At 41.2% G+C, this 19,695-nt stretch overlaps 2 protein-coding genes across 4 annotated transcripts; both read right to left on the bottom strand.

The window, feature by feature from the left end:
• Nucleotides 1-4,614: 4,614 nt before the first annotated feature.
• Nucleotides 4,615-10,399, bottom strand: LOC310987299 (uncharacterized protein; the record flags this gene model as incomplete). The annotated part of the gene is made up of 5 exons (XM_083973497.1): nt 9,559-10,399; nt 6,893-6,956; nt 6,102-6,779; nt 5,717-5,876; nt 4,615-4,634 (listed from the first exon to the last, which is right to left on the bottom strand). Exons 3-5 carry the CDS (start codon nt 6,774-6,776, stop codon nt 4,615-4,617), a joined length of 855 nt encoding a protein of 284 aa, XP_083829623.1. The 5' UTR covers nt 6,777-6,779; nt 6,893-6,956; nt 9,559-10,399.
• A 76-nt stretch (nt 10,400-10,475) lies between these two features.
• LOC310986816 (uncharacterized protein) lies at nt 10,476-18,419 on the bottom strand. Of its 3 annotated transcripts, XR_014595426.1 has the most exons (5): nt 18,077-18,419; nt 13,060-13,128; nt 11,493-12,946; nt 10,673-10,880; nt 10,476-10,567 (listed from the first exon to the last, which is right to left on the bottom strand). XR_014595426.1 is itself a non-coding variant. In XM_083972903.1 (3 exons), the coding sequence occupies exon 3, from the start codon at nt 12,941-12,943 to the stop codon at nt 11,687-11,689; it is 1,257 nt and encodes a 418-aa protein (XP_083829029.1). In that variant the 5' UTR covers nt 12,944-12,946; nt 13,060-13,128; nt 18,077-18,419; the 3' UTR covers nt 11,269-11,686. The 3 variants fall into 3 exon arrangements, 1 of the variants encoding a protein (XP_083829029.1); XR_014595427.1 differs by lacking the exon at nt 10,476-10,567 and having other exon boundaries at nt 10,820-10,833; XM_083972903.1 differs by lacking the exons at nt 10,476-10,567; nt 10,673-10,880 and having other exon boundaries at nt 11,269-12,946.
• Nucleotides 18,420-19,695: the final 1,276 nt, after the last annotated feature.

The raw sequence follows: 19,695 nt of genomic DNA, 5'->3' as shown, positions 1-19,695 counted from the left end.
TTTATCATGTTTGTCCTGACATTCCAGACCCAAAAAACATAGCATAAATTGTGTGAGCGCTTGTGTTGCTTACTCCAGCCATGTCAAGTAGGGGCCCTATCGCTGCAGGTCACTGGTGTGTTTCATCATGTCTCATACCCGAGTGGAGGCGAGTGGACAGTGCAGTGGAAGATCACAGCTCTTTTCAGCCATGGCAACATTCTGAATCTCATGAGGAGCTGCAGCACACAGTGGGCTGTCCTGGGCGTTAGAGGTATCTGTGCATCCACCACTTCACATAATTCAGGTCAATTTTATTACATCCCTGCTTGGTAAACAACCATGTATTTTAAAGGTCCTATCTTGCAGGGGTCAGCAAGTAAGTTTGGCCTTGGGCGGTTATTTTGAACCCATTAGAAGCTGGACCAGAAGACAATAAAAGCCAATTAAAGAAATGGATTGAAATATATCCAGTGGTAGTTTGCCTTGTCTCTGGTCACATGTGTGACACTGGTTTCCACAATTTGAAATAATTAACTGGACTGATGTTTTGTTTTGTTTTTTCATACCACACATTGTAGGCTAAAGAGGAAGTGATTGTGTGGGTGACTGTTGCCATGACAGAGATCTAGTGATTCTTTAATATTTGTGTTTATCAAATTCAACACGTTTCCACATTCACACTGAAACTGTCTTTTCTTCAGTTTTGTAGTATTTGCTTTCCCTGAGTGTTTAAATTAAATCTGTTACAATTTTATTTTGATTTCAACAGCCAATCAGGATGTAAAGCAAGAAACCTTAAAACACATGAAAATGCAGTTTTTAAGGAAATCCTACTGGTTAGATAAAGTTTCCTCATGGTCAATACTCGACTTTCATTTTCTGTGTTGTAATCTCAGAACCCCACTGACTGAAACTCAGCTGTGTGTTGCTTTGCACAGATAAAAACACAGAGATTTCAGATTATTTCTGTCCAAGGATCACATTCCTGACTTCAGACAATGAGCCACAGACCGAATCAAAGGTCAGACAAGTCAATTGTGTGGCTCCCTGGTGCTGACTAATATAATATATCTTCCCCTGGATAAACACTGAGTTTTTCTCTGTACAGTTTTCCAAAGTATACATAATTGTCATGCCAATATGTGATTACTGTTTATGTTCACGTTTCTGGAGTCATTGGGATTGACTGTTATCCAGTGCAAAGCAACAACACTGCGCTCCCAAAAGCAATCAGTGCTCCTGACATCTGGTTGTTAGTTTTCTTCTTTGTTGGATGAACAAAACAAAGCTGTAGGATGTTGCCCGCATCACGTGTTGTTGGCAGCTTTTTCCCCTGAAAAAAACAAAGAGAAAAAAAAGCATTGTGTGTTGAGGTGTTAAATCAATTGCCTGACATTTACAGTTAATTACTTCATACATGACTCATTCACATTTGACCTGTGTCTTTTCATGTTAATATCACAAATATTTACCGGTGTCTGTGTCAACTTGATTTATTACAAAATCGCCTCATGTCGTTGCCACAGCCTGTGTCATTCAGTACTTATCTTAACATAATTTTCCAATGCATTTGGAATACATTCTGTTAAACAGTTTGTATTATTGGCAGATACCTTACAAAGGAAACAAAAAAGCAACCTGAAATACCCTGGACATTCCTCTGCTCTTGTTTTAAAGGAACAGGTAGGCATTTTGGAAAATAATGCATCCTTGCTTCCTGTTCATATCTATCCATTAGATATAAAACTATACCCATTGGCTTAGATTAACACACAGTAAGGATTGGAAACAGAGGAAATGGCTAACATCTCATAGGTGGCAAGATTACGCTAAATAATTGTCCCTCATTTACTACTTGTGTCTCGGTGCAGCACAATTGGGTGGTGTAAAGAATCGGGTTTTTGGGGGGATTTTTGCCTTTAAAAAGGTAAGGTTGGAGAACCTGGAAAAACGGTTTGAGCAATACAAAATTCAAAAGTCCAAGGCCTTTCCTCAGACTTCTTTCCAAAGCCACGCCTCCAGAACGCAGGAACACCCAACACCAGAGTGAAGCCCCACTATATGGGACAATATCACAGAAAGCCAGTCCCTACGATTGAGATTACATTGGGCCGCACCTCGAAAGCAATACCTTCGTTGCGCTAAGCATGCTGGGATACCTTACGGCACGACCCAATGTAATTCCGACGTGAGCGACGTAGCATTCTGCGATGTGGCCATGTATAGTGGAGCTTCAGATGAGCACACAACACAATAAGTGCACAAAGGCAGTTTGTTTGACACATCAAGACGTGTCACGCGTCATTCAAAATAATTGGATGGTGTTTTTACAGGCTTGTCCCATTCCACAAAAGCCTTACATTACCTGTTTGCAATCGGGGTGTGAAGAGGATTTCAAGCAATTTAGAAAAAAAAAAGCTCCTGAATAAGATCTCCAACACTACCTTTAATTGATAGGACAGTAGAAATAGACAGAAAATGGGGAGATACAGAGAGTGGGAATGACATGCAGCAAGGGGCACACCAGGGGATTCCAACCGGGGCTGGCTGCAACGAGGACTATAGCCTCTGTATATGGGGCCCCTGCTCAACCAGAGAGCTAAACAGCGCCCCGTAAAGAATCAGGTTTGACTGCAGCCACTGCGCTCTGTGGAGGAGGAAACCTCAGCATTTCACAAGCCACTTACCTTGTCCACGTTTAGTGAATATTTTATACTAAAAAGAAAATCAACAAACCAAGTAATTTGCCTCGTGTCAATCATTTCATTGGTTCAACAAGTCATTTCCCATCTGCAGTTTTTTTCTCTCATCTTTCCATACTAAACCTTGTGGCAGAGGAATGTTTTAATTAACTATGTTGAAATTCAAACCATGTCATAGTATAACAGTAGCTAGTGGGGATGTTTTTGAGAGCTAAATTTAAAAAAAAAAAATACTATGCAATTTTCATGACCCAGGGCTCATTGCACATGAGCCATTTGTGCTGCTGTGATTTGAATACAGAAAAAGCTGAGGGAATGATTCGCCTTGTTAAATCTGTTAACATGGATGGACAACACAACACATATGCAGTACGATAAGGAGGAAACAAAGCTTTATTAGATGTGACCTGAGTGGAGGTAACAGAGCTAAATCAGCATGAAAGCCATTGTTGGCAGTTAGTGAGACTGTTCATGTTATATCTGCTGCTTCCGTCAGTAATTATCCCACCACACCACAGTTTCACCACAGTTGATGATTACATGACAGTGAGACTACTTATTCATTTATTCTTATTTACCTGCAGCATGTACACTTTATCCATCCTAATTCAGTTTTAATTGAACCACAGCGGTGGGAGCACATTTCCGCATCACATCAGCCACATTGAGAATTGAATGTGTACAGTGTGACCCAGGCATCACCCTGCTGACGTGCAATACTGGACTGGATGATAATCTCAGCAGTGTCTTTTTCTTTTTTTTTTTTCTTACTGCTTGTTAGGATTTGTTGCTACATGGCCCTCAGGCAACAGTGTCATGTCTCTGTTTCATATCCTGAATCCCGTTACTGAACGTCGTAAAGGACTGCAAATATTGATCCTTCTTCTGTGCTACATGGCAGCGCTCGCATCTCAGACGAGTCTTTGTTTCTGATAAGGCGGCATCAGTGGGAAAGGTCAACAACATTCTGGTCAAAAGAGCAACAGATAAGAAAACCTTACAGCTCGGTTTGTTTTAAGCCTCTGAGCAGGTTTATGTTGAGAAATTACATAACTATTCAGATTTATGGTGCCTGTACCACTGTTTGAGAGAAGGATTTAATGAATAGCACACACTCAACCACTCTGGGAATGATGTATTATCACAGATTTCTTCGTCAAACTTGTAAAAGAAAAATCAGAACACAGCCATCTTCAGTGCAAATACATGCTTATGCAAAACAAAATAACTGATATATTGTGTTGTGTAATAATGAATTATTCTAGTATTTTCTCTTTTCTGAGTTTTCCCTCTTGTTATCATCCTCCCACCCCTGTCATCTCCTCCCGTCAAAGATTCCACTCATTCCTCTTCCTCACCCAAGTAAACAGTATAAGAGACAAACTGGGTGCCATGTGTTTAACAATTTAAATTGCATAAAAATATGAAAGACCTGTTAAAATATAATCATCATGGTAAAATTTTAAATTCAAATTTTCCGTATTGTGTGTCTGTGGAGATATAGATGTAAAGGGACAAAGGTTGTCTTTCATTTAAGCCATAAACCATAGTTGTGGGATTACTGTAGTACTTCTGTAGTTATAAAGCTTTAATTGCAGTGATACAAAAACAGGTGGAAATTGCCAAAAATGGCCTCTGCATGAAGAGGTTAAAGTTTGAGGGGATGGTTTCTTTTCAGCGTCTGCCCATTTGTAACAAGAGGTTTTTAAATAAATCGTACATGATGTCATGGCGTGGTGTATGAATAGCACTCTAGTGCAAAGCTTTTAAGGACATTTTTCATGTCATGTCTATGACTTCAAGCTTTTTGTGTGTAATTTAACACATGATTGATTGTGCTTTAACCAACTCATGCACACTACAGTAAATCCACAGCAGAGCGTGAGAATTAGTTGTGGAAAAGCATAATCAAGCAGATTTGACAGTACTGTTACTGCTTGAGGCCTTTATCTGCAGACACAGTAGGTGAGTCAGATTCTTCTAAACAGTTTAAAGGCCCTCACCTTATCGGGAACACTTTACAATAAGGGTCCCTTAATGGGCTTTATGCACAGCTCCACTACTTCCTGAATCTAAGCCAGCTCCTTTATGTCCTGTCTTACATTATTGGACCAACTGATTAATCCAGGTGTGTCTGTCTAACAAAGTAAAAAAAATACATTTAAAATTTAAAAACTTCAAATGCATGTATGGTTTACATTCATTATTTAGTATAGACATTTTTCATTCATCGATCAAATTATTCAAGCATAGTTAGAATAGAAAAGTAAAGTAATAAAGTATTTTCATACCTTTAAATCCCAAACATATGAATGAATCAACAACAATATGAGGAAGTAGGAAATAAAAAACAAAACAGGGCACAGGGAGGAGTGTTTTAAAGGCATACTGTATACATACAGACTTTCCCCAGTGGGATTACAACACAGGTTATGCTGTTACCATGACTGTACCTTTAACAACAACAACAACAACAACAACAACAATGTTAAAAGAGCATCATCTTCACCCTGCATGCCTCCAGGGGACAACCGACGCTCCTGTGACGCATTCATGAGAACTGATCCCATTGGATGAACAAGAACCAACAGTTAAAATCATGGCACAAGATTTAAATCTTGCACTCTCTCCTGCTTTCAGCGCTGTTAAATGGACAGAAGCAGATTTGCTGTTCACACAGCTGCAACTATAGCATTATAGACTGATTGACAATATGTATATGTAATACTTCTGAGTATAAAAATTACTTTTGAGAGAGACATTTTACTTGACATCTGTGGGACAGTTAATAGATCTAATAGATTTTTTTCTTTGTTTTCTTTACCCCTACTTCCATTCTCCCCTGCTCAGCTGATGGGAGACATACTGACAGAAACACACCTTTCCCTCCAAGTGACCAGTGGAGCTGGGCTGAGAAAAAGGAAAGTGTTTTTTGGAAAGGCAGCAGGTGTAACCTGATGAGAAGTAGATAATTGCTCTTTGAAACATGTCCTTTGCACCATCCTGCTCAGAAAATGATTCTGCAAACTCACGTTTGCACCCATCCAGAGAAACATACACTAGATTGAGTTTGGAGTTGGACATACAGCCCATTAACACCTTCTCCTCCGAGAGGATCACATTTGCCTGACCTACAGCTTTCTGCAGCTCCCGGGTAATGTATCTCTGTTCTTCCTTCTCAAACAAAATCATCTGAAACGTGAAGACAAGGAGAACACAGCAGAGACTGACAACAGTAAGCACCAATAGTCTAAAAAGGTTTGTGTTCTTATTCTCATGAATTATGAATATAGCTAGTGTAGCTTCAAAATATACTGACAAGCCAATAGGACACATTGCAAGAAAGGCAACCATTGCTCTAAGCCAGAGGGGGCGGAGCCACACTTTGTTTTGATGGACACTGTTGATGACCCTCACAGCCTCTCTGTACTTCTCCTGGTCCTCAATGATCAGGCGTAGATGGTCTGGAACCTCCATGTCACTGAACTGACCACATTCCCATCTATTGAGCCCCTCATCATTGACAGCAGTCAGCGGCTGCAGGGCCTTCCCATTGTAGATAGAGGGAGGCTGGAAGGGCATCACAGTGGAGCCTTGAAGCTGCTGGTTGGGGGTGCAGAGCACCTTGAGTAGCTTCTTCAGGAAGTCGGGGTCACTGGCCTCCAGGTAGGTGAGGTGGCAGAGGTGGAGAGGAACTGAGACTCCTGGCTGCAGCAGCACTGGGATGATGGGTTTCCTCTGCAGGCAGTCTCTGAACAGAGACATGTTGGCCTCCAGGAGACACCAGCGGCTCCTCACAAACTCTGGGCTGAGAACCAGCAGCACCTTCTGGCTCTCCTGGATGCAGTCAGACATGTTCTCCAACACGGTGCGCCCAGGAGTGAAGTCCCGATCATGGTAGCAGACCTGCAGGCCGCAGGACTCCAGCTGGTTGATGATGCAGTGAGTCCACTGGTGGTCAGTGCTGCTGTAGCTGATGAAGACATGGTAACACTCACCATCTCTCAGTGTGGGAGGAGGAGGAAGAGGAGAGACTGGGACAATGGACAGTGACAGACTGTCCACAAGCTCAGGTGAGTTCTCTGGCTCCATTATCTAAAGAGAGAACAAAGGTCAGACCATTAAAAGCATATCATATAAATACCTTACAAGGATACACAGTATGATTATGGAAAATCTCCAAACTGTCTTTAGAATGATCTATTTACCTTCAACAAAGAAAAGACAAAAGAGGCCCCAGTCCCTTAGCAGTTGGTGTGATTTATTTTCTCACTGAGTATGGAAAGAGACATGTTCAATACAATTATAATCTGAGCCTTTGACACAACATTAAAACCTACTGTGTACTGTAACCTAAGTTTGTAGTAAGTTTTAAGTTGTTTGTTTAAGAGACAATTTTACACAATTTATTTTAGATGCATTGATGCAAAAGAACAATGATCAGATATGCTCTGCCTAGTTACTGTCACTGTCTTCCAATATACAAGTTGAGGAAAAAGGACAAATAACTATAATTTCAAAGAATTCAATTTAGTTTAGTTTTGCTATTATACTGTATGTAGGCTACATGTGTTTGAATTCAAATCATTCAAAGGTAGCTGGAATTAATAAAATAAAAGTAAATAGTAGTATTTTCATACCTTCCATGACAAACAGTACAAAGAGTTGCCAGCACTCGATAAGGAAGTCGGGGAATGAGAAATAAAACATGGCACTGTGAGGAGTCTTTTAAAGGTATCCTATAATACCGTATCCAACACAGATGTTGGTACTGTGACTGTACCTTTAAATGACAGTAGTGCTCAAATTACTGTAGGTCATACAGTAATCAACCTGCACACAGCCAGAGAAGGACAAAGTCCACAACTTCAATACTTGAGTAAAATAATAACTCCTCCTTTTCAAACATGACAACAATTCAAGGCAAAGTTGTCCAGTCAGATTTATATTTAAGTTTCAGTACTGGAGTACCTGCTTTTAAAGAGTTTGAGTGTTCAAAAGCATAATTTCATGTAAACAAATTGGAGCATCTGTTGGAGTTGTATCTTGTCTCTACATGAGATTATGGAAGAGACATGTGAATTGAAATTATTATGTTAGGCTTTGACACAACAACATACTGTCTGTTTTAATCGAAGCATGTATCAGAGTGATTTTTATTAAGATGAAGTTCACTGTGGTCGTGGTGGTAGTGAACTGTTTTACTTGTTACCATGTTTCTTTCTTCTACTTTTGTCTCACACACAGGCACAACTAGCTTCCATTTCTAAATTCCCCAAAATGAAGCTTAGCGAAAGTTCAGACAGGAAGACTATGGCCCAATTCCAATCCGACCCCTCACGGACTCACTGACTTAGAGGCACGTTCACGGGAAGTCCGTGAGTGTGTGAGGGCTGTTCCATTGTCAGATCATCAAGTCAGTGAGTCAGTGAATGAGCCCTTACTGCCCCCTTACCGTAAGTCAGCACCGATGCTGACTTTGGGTAGGGGAATTACCCACAGTTCATAGCGTTGTGAAGTCAAACACATGAGATGCCGTCGGAACGCAAGTGTTAAAAAAAAAAAAAGTAAATTACCACACGTAGTCAGAGAGAGCTCCGCCGCTCTCTTTATTGTTAATGGACAAGAGCAACAACCAAAAACAAGAAAGAAAGAAAAAAAAAGAAGAAGTTTACTGTCAGTATTAACATGTGCAGTTTGTGATTATTGATGATGATTTGAGCAGATCTGATCCGGGAACATTTTGTTTTGAGTCCGTCCACCTCACACACCTTGTGCGCATTGAAAGTACGGTAAATTATCGGCCCAAGACCGGAGTCAACAACATGTTGTTGTCAAGGTAACGTGTCGTGAGAGTGTGTAAGTGCTGTTCCATTCATATTTACAGCATCTGGACCCTCACAGACTCTCACACTCTGTCACTTACAGCTGACGTCACTTAAGTCAGTGAGGGTTCAGGGCTTGAGTCTTTAGGGGGCGGATTGGAATTGGGGGCCTCTCTTTAAGCATGCCTCAAAGCCCTTTCCCTGTTTTCCCGCTATCCTCTCGCTCCACCCTTATTCTCATAATTCAACCAATCACAGTCTGCCATTCTCCTTCTCTTCCACCAATCAGTCATTAGCGTCAAATTTAAAAGTTCTCTCTCTCCTGTCATGCAGCCGTCATTTCAGCAAACTCTCAGCCCATCTCCACCCCTGCACCACCTTGATCAAGATACAGATTGTCTTAATCTGGATCTTTAACCAAGAAGTTCCCTCATCAGGCGACTTCAAGCTTCTCTACCACCACCAGTGTCTAGGCCCGGGGGGATATAACTTCTTCAGATGCAAGCTTCTCATCCCCAGATCAGTTTAGGGCGCACTCACACTCACACTCAGTTGATCCGTGCCGTGCTGAAGCCCGAATGCCCCCCCTCCTCTGTCCCCTGCTGGCCCGCACTCACACTGCCTCGAACCCAAGCGTGCTCAAGCACGGTTGCCTCCGACACATGCGTCATCACGTTGATATACCAACACGGCGGATGCGCTCTGACTGCAGAAAGAGCGACGCTTTGGCCAGTTGTCATGGTTATCTTGAAGTTTAATCAAAGCGATGTTAACTAGCGATGTTTAGGGCGTGACGTAATCGTTAAGTGACTGTTGTTTACATGCGGTTGCAGACACGTGGTGGAGAACGAGCCCGCAGCGCATTACGTGTGCGCATTCCTGGCCAAGCGTACCGTGCCCAAGCACACCTCTCCCAACCGTGCCGGGCCAGGGAAGTGTACCGTACTCAGGCATGGAACGCTTGCACTCACACCAGCAATAGAACCCGGACTTTAGGGGGCAAACGTGCTTGGGCACGGTACGATTGCCTAGTGTGAGTGCACCCTTACTCGGCTGGTCTACACTCCGTGGTCTAAGCGCACTGGAATGGAAACAGTCTGTTTGCAGAGTTGGTCAGGGTGTTGTGGGTGTATTTGACTCCTAAGAAGTTGCTTGAGGGGTGGTTAGAGACCATGCGATGCAGGGCTGTCTCCATCTCTTGGTTCTTCTGCTCTGCCTGGCCATTAGACAGAGAGTGGAAACCAAATGACACACTGACAGTGGCCCCAACAGCATGCCGATCTCCCTCCAGGATAAAGAGTTGAACTGTTTATCCTGGGGGGAGATCGGCAACTGATAGAGTAGCAGTCCAGCTGTTTCTTTGGCAGATCAAGACTTTTGCAAGGGCACAAAGTGGGCCATCTTCCCGAAACGATCTACCACTGTCAGGATGGTACAGTGGCTGTTGGATGGTGGCAGACCAGTCAGTACAATGAAATGTAGGACCAGTGATGATGGGGCACTGGCAAATATTGCAGGAGATAAGCAGGAGCTTGGTTGGAAGATTTGTGCAGGGTACAGATGGGGCAGGCATTTACAATCTCCCAGGTGTCCTACTCCACCCACCAGCACCTCTGCTGTACAACCTCCTTGGCCTGTTGAATCTCAGGATTCAGGTGAATTGGGAGTTGTGGGCCCATTGGAGGATCTTGGACCCAAAAGCCTGGGGCACAAACATATGTTTGGGAGGACAAGTGCTGGGCCTCGACTGGCCCTTCTGGGCAGCCTTTAGCCTCTCTTACATTTAAAGCTTCAGTTGGTAACAATTATTCAGTCATATTTGCTAGAACTGTCACTATATTGTATAGTCAGACATTAAATGGGTAATTTAGGACAAAATCCAACTCCTCTGGCTCCAGGACGGACCCCATGGCCCGGTCAGTGTTGGGGATACAGCGGCAGAGCCACAGATAGCATGATGATGGTGAACTGGCGAGAGTGTTGGACATGCCAGACAGGAACGTGCAGACAAGTGCTTTCTGGCGGTTGACTGTCCCCAAAAGGTGTCCATCAAGGGCACTGGCAGGAAAAGAAGCAGGCAGGGGAACTGGTCAATCCCAAGATGCTGGGCTAGATCATCAGATTAGATTGCTGATTGGGGGAAAGGTTCAGATGTATACTCACCAGTAATTTCCATCCTACTGGTGAGTCTGGCCTTTTTCTGGGCTTTCATGCTCCTCTGGAGTCCAGCTGGTGCGGCCTACCTGCATTGGCTCAGACTGACTGTGTCCATGGTCACAATGGGTAGGTTTAATTACTGTTCTTGATTGGAGATTCAGGAGCAGCTGTGTGCACAGGTGAGCTGAGTTGAGTGATGAAACTGGCTAGCAGGCTGAGTGAAACAGAGACAAGTAAATACAGAGTGACTTAACAATATTTACTCAATTTTCAGTTTATTACATACATAACTTAAGAGTCTAAAACTGTCCTATGAAACATTGAAATTAATACAGAGTATGATTTTCAGTTTTGTATTGTATATAGTCAGTGACTGTAAATTAACAGTTCACATTAACAATTAACACAGTTGATCCATCTCTGTAAAACACAAAGCAATTTATTAGAACCACAGCTTCAAAATGGCAGTGTACATCTCTGCAAAATTAAAACAACAACAACAACAACAACAAAAAAACAACAACCATTAATTACAATTAAAAACAAACTTTATATTTGCATGTATGGTTTATATTCATTTTTTAATTTGGATGTTTCTTGGCCATTGTTCAAATCATTCAAGTTTAGATATTTGCATACCTTTGAATCCAAAAAGATATAAATGAATCAACAACAATATGAGGCAGTAGGAATTAAAAAACAAAACATGGCACAGAAAAACAGTGTTTTAAAGGCATACTGTATACAAACTTTCCCCAGTGGAATTACAATATACAGTATGATGCTGTTAACGTGACTGTACCTTTAACAACAAGATTAAAATCACCTTCACCCTGTAGCAGAGGCATGTCGGCCTGCAGAAGCTCCTTTGACACAATTGTGACTTGTACTCTTTCCTGCTTTCACCATTGCTAAAGGAATAGAAGCAAGCAATTGTAAGTAATGTGCTTTTGAGAGAGACATTTTACCTTGTATCTACTGAACAATGAATACATCCTGATTTCTTTTTTCTTTTCACCCCTACTCCCATTCTCCCCTGCTCAGCTGCTGGGAGACATACTGACAGAAACACACCCCTCCCTCCAGGTGACCAGTGGAGCTGTGTGGAGAAAAAGGAAAGTGTTTTTTGGAAAGGCAGCCAACATAACCTGATGAGAAGTACAGCATTGCTTTTTTAAACATGTCCTTTGCACCATCCTGCTCAGAAAACGTCTCTGCAAACTCACGTTTGCACCCATCCAGGGAAACATACACAAGATAGAGTTTGGAATTGGACATACAGCCCATTAACACTTTCTCCTCCAAAAGGATCATATTTGCCTGACCTACAGCTTTCTGCAGCTCCCTCAAAATGTACTTCCGTTCATCCATCTGACATAATGGAACACCAAAAGAAAAGGCAAATAATACACAAACGACACAAAAAATGGTCAGCATCAGTAGTCTAAAAAGATCTGGGTTCTTTCTCAGAGATATTATAATTACCATTAGCATACCTCCAATATAACCTAACAAGCCGGTAATGAACAATATACCAACAACGTAAATAAGTGTTCTAAACCAGAGGGGGCGGAGCCACACTTTGTTTTGATGGACACTGTTGATGACCCTCACAGCCTCTCTGTACTTCTCCTGGTCCTCAATGATCAGGCGCAGTTGGTCTGGAACCTCCATGTCACTGAACTGACCACATTCCCATTTATTGAGTCCCACATCGTTGACAGCAGTCAGCGGCTGCAGGGCCTTCCCATTGTAGATAGAGGGAGGCTGGAAGGGCATGACAGTGGAGCCTTGAAGCTGCTGGTTGGGGGTGCAGAGCACCTTGAGTAGCTTCTTCAGGAAGTCGGGGTCACTGGCCTCCAGGTAGGTGAGGTGGCAGAGGTGGAGAGGAACTGAGACTCCTGGCTGCAGCAGCACTGGGACGATGGGTTTCCTCTGCAGGCAGTCTCTGAACAGAGACATGTTGGCCTCCAGGAGACACCAGCGGCTCCTCACAAACTCTGGGCTGAGAACCAGCAGCACCTTCTGGCTCTCCTGGATGCAGTCAGACATGTTCTCCAACACGGTGCGCCCAGGAGTGAAGTCCCGATCATGGTAGCAGACCTGCAGGCCACAGGACTCCAGCTGGTTGATGATGCAGTGAGTCCACTGGTGGTCAGTGCTGCTGTAGCTGATGAAGACATGGTAACACTCACCATCTCTCAGTGTGGGAGGAGAGACAGGGGCAATGGACTGTGACAGACTGTCCACAAGCTCAGGTGAGTTCTCTGGCTCCATTGTCTAAAGAGAGAACAAAGGTCAGACCATTAAAAGCATATCATATAAATACCTTACAAGGATACACAGTATGATTATGGTAAATCTCCAAACTGTCTTTAGAATGATCTATTTACCTTCAACAGTGTGAAAAGAAAAGACAAGAGGCCCCAGTCCTTTAGCAGTTGGTGTGATTTATTTTCTCACTGAGTATGGAAAGAGACATGTTCAATACAATTATAATCTGAGCCTTTGACACAACATTAAAACCTACTGTGTATTGTAACCTAAGTTTGTAGTAAGTTGTTTGTTTAAGAGACAATTTTACACAATTACTTTTAGATTTATTGATGCAAAAGAACAATGATCAGATATGCTCTGCCTAGTTACTGTCACTGTCTTCCAATATACAAGTTGAGGAAAAGGACAAAAAGCTATAATTTCAAAATTCGGTAACCCTTTAATTTCCAGGCCGTTAATTACGTCATAATGTCAAGAAATTACCAAGAAATAATAATTAATTGCATAGTAATGTCAAGAAATAGCCTAGAAATAACGGTCAATTTCATAGTAATGTTGAGAAATATAGCCAGGAAATAACTTTTAATTGTGTAGAAATAGCCCAGTAATAATGGTCAATTGTGTAGTAATGTTTAGAAATATAGCCCAGAAATTGCATGGTAATGTCAAGAAATATAGCAAAGAAATGGCAGTCTAGTAAAATAGACAAGTTGTAGTAGTAGAATTGCTGTGAATTACTGCTAAGTATTGGGTAATTACAGAGTAAATAGCCTGTCGTTTCCATGATATAGTCAAGTACTTTCAGTGTGATTAACCTGATGTAATTGTAATTTCCACAGTTTTACCTTAAGATTAGCTGCAATATCTGTTTCCCAAAAGCAAATGGTAGATCTGGCAACTGCTGGAAATGTCACCGTAGTTAACCCATAATTACCTTTCTGCTGCCTGCAAAGTGTAGTGGGCTTTGTTCCTTAGAAACATATGTGTAGTTTCAGCATAACTAACATGGTTAGAGAACTTCCACTGTAATAGTCTTGCCCAGTGGAAATGTCACCGTAGTTAACCCATAATTACCTTTCCACTGCCTGTAAAGTGTAGTGGACTTTGTTCCTTAGAAACGTATAGGTAGTTTCAGCATAACTAACATGGTTATGAGAACTTACACTGTAATAGTCTTGCCCATAACCCATTTGGATGAAAGATGGTAGATGTGGCAACTGCTGGAAATGTCACCGTAGTTAACCCATAATTACCGTTCTGCTGCCTGCAAAGTGTAGTGAGCTTTGTTCCTTAGAAACGTATGGGTAGTTTCAACATAACTAACACGGTAATAAGATCTTACACTGTAATAGTCTTTCCCAGTAACCCATTTCAAATGTGTAAATATTTTCCAACAAAGATAAGCTACGTACCATGAAATGTCACACATGAACTCTTTTTAGGAACATAGAAGCCATTTCCAAATGATGGAGGAGATAATTACCTTCACATTTTATATCAAGTGTACAATATTCCTGCTATAACCTATCCACCTTTTTCTGAACTTCATAGAAGAAAGGCAAAGTAGATTAAAGTACATGAATGGGATGTTGTCCTGTTAAATCTCAAAACTCATATTCACATGTTCCCATGAAGAAAATACAATGAAACTGTTTTCAGTTGTTTTTAATACTTTCCCTGCTTATGTTAGCGTATTGGAACATTCCCAGTAGAGTTATTCCGTTTCCGATAGCAGTATTGGAAATGCCTCCGATACCACCGAAAATGTTGGCATCGGTATCAGCAGTAGGCTACTGAGTCCAGGTGTAGCCGGGACGGTCTGCAGGCTCCCACTACTGCGTTGTGTTCTGTGCACAATAACACGGGACGCAGGGCTGGGTTCACACTCAGGTTTATTCCTGTATGATGGCGACATAAAACAAAAAGGATGTGAATTAAATGGTCATCTTCTCCATAAAAGTCCTCTCTCAGTCAGAAACAGCACAGACTGACAAATGCAGCACTATTTCTCCCAAAAAACTATCACATCTCTTCACATGGTAAAACACACAAGTAAACATCTCTAACATAACAATGGAGGCTGAGCAACCACACACATACCTGTATGATGGCGACATAAAACAAAATGGATGTGAATGAAATGGTCATCTTCTCCATAAAAGTCCTACCACACAAAAAATAATTTAATTTAACATGTAGGCTAGTACATGGAGGACGCATTGGCACCGATTGGCACATGCACACCACACACACACACACACACACACACACACACACACACACACACACACACACACACACTCACGCACACACACAGGAAAAAATCGCGGCAAAATAACTGTCTCTCTCTTGCTCAAAACAGCTCTTAAAACACACTACACGACAGAAAACACCATTCCAAACAGTTTTAGATTAACATTTGTTCATTAAATTGGCAATAAAACTCAACAAATATAACTTTTCGGTCCCGGAGCCTCAACAACATACCTCTCTCAGTCAGGAACAGCGCAGAGACTGACGAGAGAGAAGGGAGCGACGTGCGTCATATCCGCAGACTTTCAAAATAAAAGATCGGTTTTGTAAAAATGAAAGAAATACAAAAATAAATCCACAATATATATATTATTATTCTATTCTAGCTGCATGTTGTATTTATAACCCACAGATAAACACACGTGGTATCGGATCGGTGCCTGTGTAACAGATAGAAAAAGGAAACAACACATTTTATTGTTATTAATTTCACCAAAATCCATCAGATGATGTGTTTTAGGTTCTTTTTTACGTTAAATATGGATTATTGTTAATATAATTCAATTTTTGTGGTTTTATTTTTGTATTTCTTTTATCTTTACAAAACCGATCTTTTATTTTGAAAGTCTGCGGATATGACGCACGTCGCTCCCTTCTCTCTCGTCAGTCTGCGCTGTTCCTGACTGAGAGAGGTATGTTGTTGAGGCTCCGGGACCGAAAAGTTACATTTGTTGAGTTTTATTGCCAATTTAATGAACAAATGTTAATCTAAAACTGTTTGGAATGGTGTTTTCTGTCGTGTAGTGTGTTTTAAGAGCTGTTTTGAGCAAGAGAGAGACAGTTATTTTGCCGCGATTTTTTCCTGTGTGTGTGCGTGAGTGTGTGTGCGTGTGTGTGTGCGCGTGTTAGTGTGTGTGTGTGTGTGTGTGTGTGTGTGTGTGTGTGTGTGTGTGTGTGTGTGTGTGTGTGTGTGGTGTGCATGTGTCAATGCGTCCTCCATGTACTAGCCTACATGTTAAATTAAATTATTTTTTGTGTGGTAGGACTTTTATGGAGAAGATGACCATTTCATTCACATCCATTTTGTTTTATGTCGCCATCATACAGGTATGTGTGTGGTTGCTCAGCCTCCATTGTTATGTTAGAGATGTTTACTTGTGTGTTTTACCATGTGAAGAGATGTGATAGTTTTTTGGGAGAAATAGTGCTGCATTTGTCAGTCTGTGCTGTTTCTGACTGAGAGAGGACTTTTATGGAGAAGATGACCATTTAATTCACATCCTTTTTGTTTTATGTCGCCATCATACAGGAATAAACCTGAGTGTGAACCCAGCCCTGCGTCCCGTGTTATTGTGCACAGAACACAACGCAGTAGTGGGAGCCTGCAGACCGTCCCGGCTACACCTGGACTCAGTAGCCTACTGCTGATACCGATGCCAACATTTTCGGTGGTATCGGAGGCATTTCCAATACTGCTATCGGAAACGGAATAACTCTACTGGGAATGTTCCAATACGCTGACATAAGCAGGGAAATTATTAAAAACAACTGAAAACAGTTTCATTGTATTTTCTTCATGGGAACATGTGAATATGAGTTTTGAGATTTAACAGGACAACATCCCATTCATGTACTTTAATCTACTTTGCCTTTCTTCTATGAAGTTCAGAAAAAGGTGGATAGGTTATAGCAGGAATATTGTACACTTGATATAAAATGTGAAGGTAATTATCTCCTCCATCATTTGGAAATGGCTTCTATGTTCCTAAAAAGAGTTCATGTGTGACATTTCATGGTACGTAGCTTATCTTTGTTGGAAAATATTTACACATTTGAAATGGGTTACTGGAAAAGACTATTACAGTGTAAGATCTTATTACCGTGTTAGTTATGTTGAAACTACCCATACGTTTCTAAGGAACAAAGCTCACTACACTTTGCAGGCAGCAGAACGGTAATTATGGGTTAACTACGGTGACATTTCCAGCAGTTGCCACATCTACCATCTTTCATCCAAATGGGTTATGGGCAAGACTATTACAGTGTAAGTTCTCATAACCATGTTAGTTATGCTGAAACTACCTATACGTTTCTAAGGAACAAAGTCCACTACACTTTACAGGCAGTGGAAAGGTAATTATGGGTTAACTACGGTGACATTTCCACTGGGCAAGACTATTACAGTGGAAGTTCTCTAACCATGTTAGTTATGCTGAAACTACACATATGTTTCTAAGGAACAAAGTCCACTACACTTTGCAGGCAGCAGAAAGGTAATTATGGGTTAACTACGGTGACATTTCCAGCAGTTGCCAGATCTACCATTTGCTTTTGGGAAACAGATATTGCAGCTAATCTTAAGGTAAAACTGGAAATTACAATTACATCAGGTTAATCACACTGAAAGTACTTGACTATATCATGGAAACGACAGGCTATTTACTCTGTAATTACCCAATACTTAGCAGTAATTCACAGCAATTCTACTACTACAACTTGTCTATTTTACTAGACTGCCATTTCTTTGCTATATTTCTTGACATTACCATGCAATTTCTGGGCTATATTTCTAAACATTACTACACAATTGACCATTATTACTGGGCTATTTCTACACAATTAAAAGTTATTTCCTGGCTATATTTCTCAACATTACTATGAAATTGACCGTTATTTCTAGGCTATTTCTTGACATTACTATGCAATTAATTATTATTTCTTGGTAATTTCTTGACATTATGACGTAATTAACGGCCTGGAAATTAAAGGGTTACCCAAAATTCAATTTAGTTAAGTTTTGCTATTACATGTGTTTGAATTCAAATCATTCAAAGGTAGCTGGAATTAATAAAATAAAAGTAAGAAGTAGTGTTTTCATACCTTCCATGACAAACAGTGCAAAGCGTTGCCAACACTCGATAAGGAAGTCGGAGAATGAGAAATAATACATGGCACTGTGAGGAGTCTTAAAGGTATACTATAATACCGTATCCACCAACACAAATGTTGGTACAGTGACTGTACCTTTAAATGACAATAGTGCTCAAATTAGGTCACACTCAACCTGCACACAGCCAGAGAAGGACAAAGTCCACAACTTCAGTACTTGAGTAAAATAATAACTCCTCCTTTTCAAACATGACAACTGTAAATGATGGAGAAGGAGTCCTTTCCGTGTCTTCAGCAAGCTTTTAATGTTTACTCAAACTGTATAACAGCAACACTTCTGTACTAACTTCCTGGCTCACTCTCAAGTGCTTCTGGGTAACACCGTAAGTATCCAAGTAGTATATGCGCAGGCGCATCTGGCTACCGTATATGACAACAACAATTCATGTGTCCATGGTCACAATGGGCTCTTTGCACAGCTCCACTACTTCCTGAACTTAATGCTGCTCCTTTGTTTCCTGTCTTACATTATTGGACAAACTGATTAATCCAGGTGTGTCTGAGTAGTCACAATGGTCAGACACACCTGGATTAATCAGGTTGTCCAATAATGTAAGACAGGAAATAAAGGAGCAGCATTACAGTAAGTTCAGGAAGTAGTGGAGCTGTGAAAAGAGCCCATTGCTGGAAAGTCCGGAGGGGCGAAGGACAATCAGGCAAAGACTCAGTGAGCAGGAGAGGTTTAATTACTGTTCTTGATTGGAGATTCAGGAGCAGCTGTGTGCACAGGTGAGCTGAGTTGAGTGATGAAACTGGCTAGCAGGCTGAGTGAAACAGAGGCAAGTAAATACAGAGTGACTTGACAATATTTACTCAATTTTCAGTTTATTACATACATATAACTTAAGAGTCTAACACTGTCCTATGAAACATTGAAATTAATACAGAGTATGATTTTCAGTTTTGTATTAGTCAGTGACTGTAAATTAAACACAGTTGATCCATCTCTGTAAAACACAAAGCAATTTATTAGAACCACAGCTTCAAAATGGCAGTGTACATCTCTGCATGTAAAATGGCAGTGTACATCTCTGCAAAATTCTAAAAAAAACAACAACAACAACATTAATTACAATTAACTCATTGAGTGCCGCGCTCCTTTCCAAAGTTTTAGTCAAGTGTACTGGCAATTTAGACAATTTTTGACGATTTTTGTAGAGCCACAGTGTATTCTATATTATTGCCACCAACACATACTGTTTGTTTCTATACGTGCCTCCGTTCCTGAGAAAACTCAAGCTAAACATGGTTGGGTTTCACCAAAATCCCTGCTTTTTTTCTAGAACAGGAGGTACAGTGTCTTTTATGAAAGGTGCTCTGTTTGTGCCTGTCGCTCTTCTGACACTTGCATTTCTGGATCAAAGGGCTTGTGTAAGATAAATATATACAACAATTGTTGTTCTATTCACAAAACCACCATCGGGGGCGGGGGTGTGCCACTAAACAACAATAACACAGACGCACCGTGCCGTGTCACAGCCTCTCGCTGCGGAATGTGATGGTCTCTCGGCCACAGCAGGTCTGGAACACCGGCCCCACCGGTGGTCACG

Source organism: Trachurus trachurus (genome assembly GCF_905171665.1).
Source record: "Trachurus trachurus genome assembly, chromosome: 6".
Taxonomy (NCBI): Eukaryota; Metazoa; Chordata; class Actinopteri; order Carangiformes; family Carangidae; genus Trachurus; species Trachurus trachurus.
The sequence above is the reverse complement of the archived record's forward strand: the minus strand, read 5'-3'. Positions and strand labels throughout refer to the sequence as shown.

Coding starts and splice junctions, on each gene's coding strand:
- LOC310986816 (XM_083972903.1), bottom strand. CDS start 12,943: ATGGAGCCAGAGAACTCACCTGAGCTTGTGGACAGTCTGTCACAGTCC.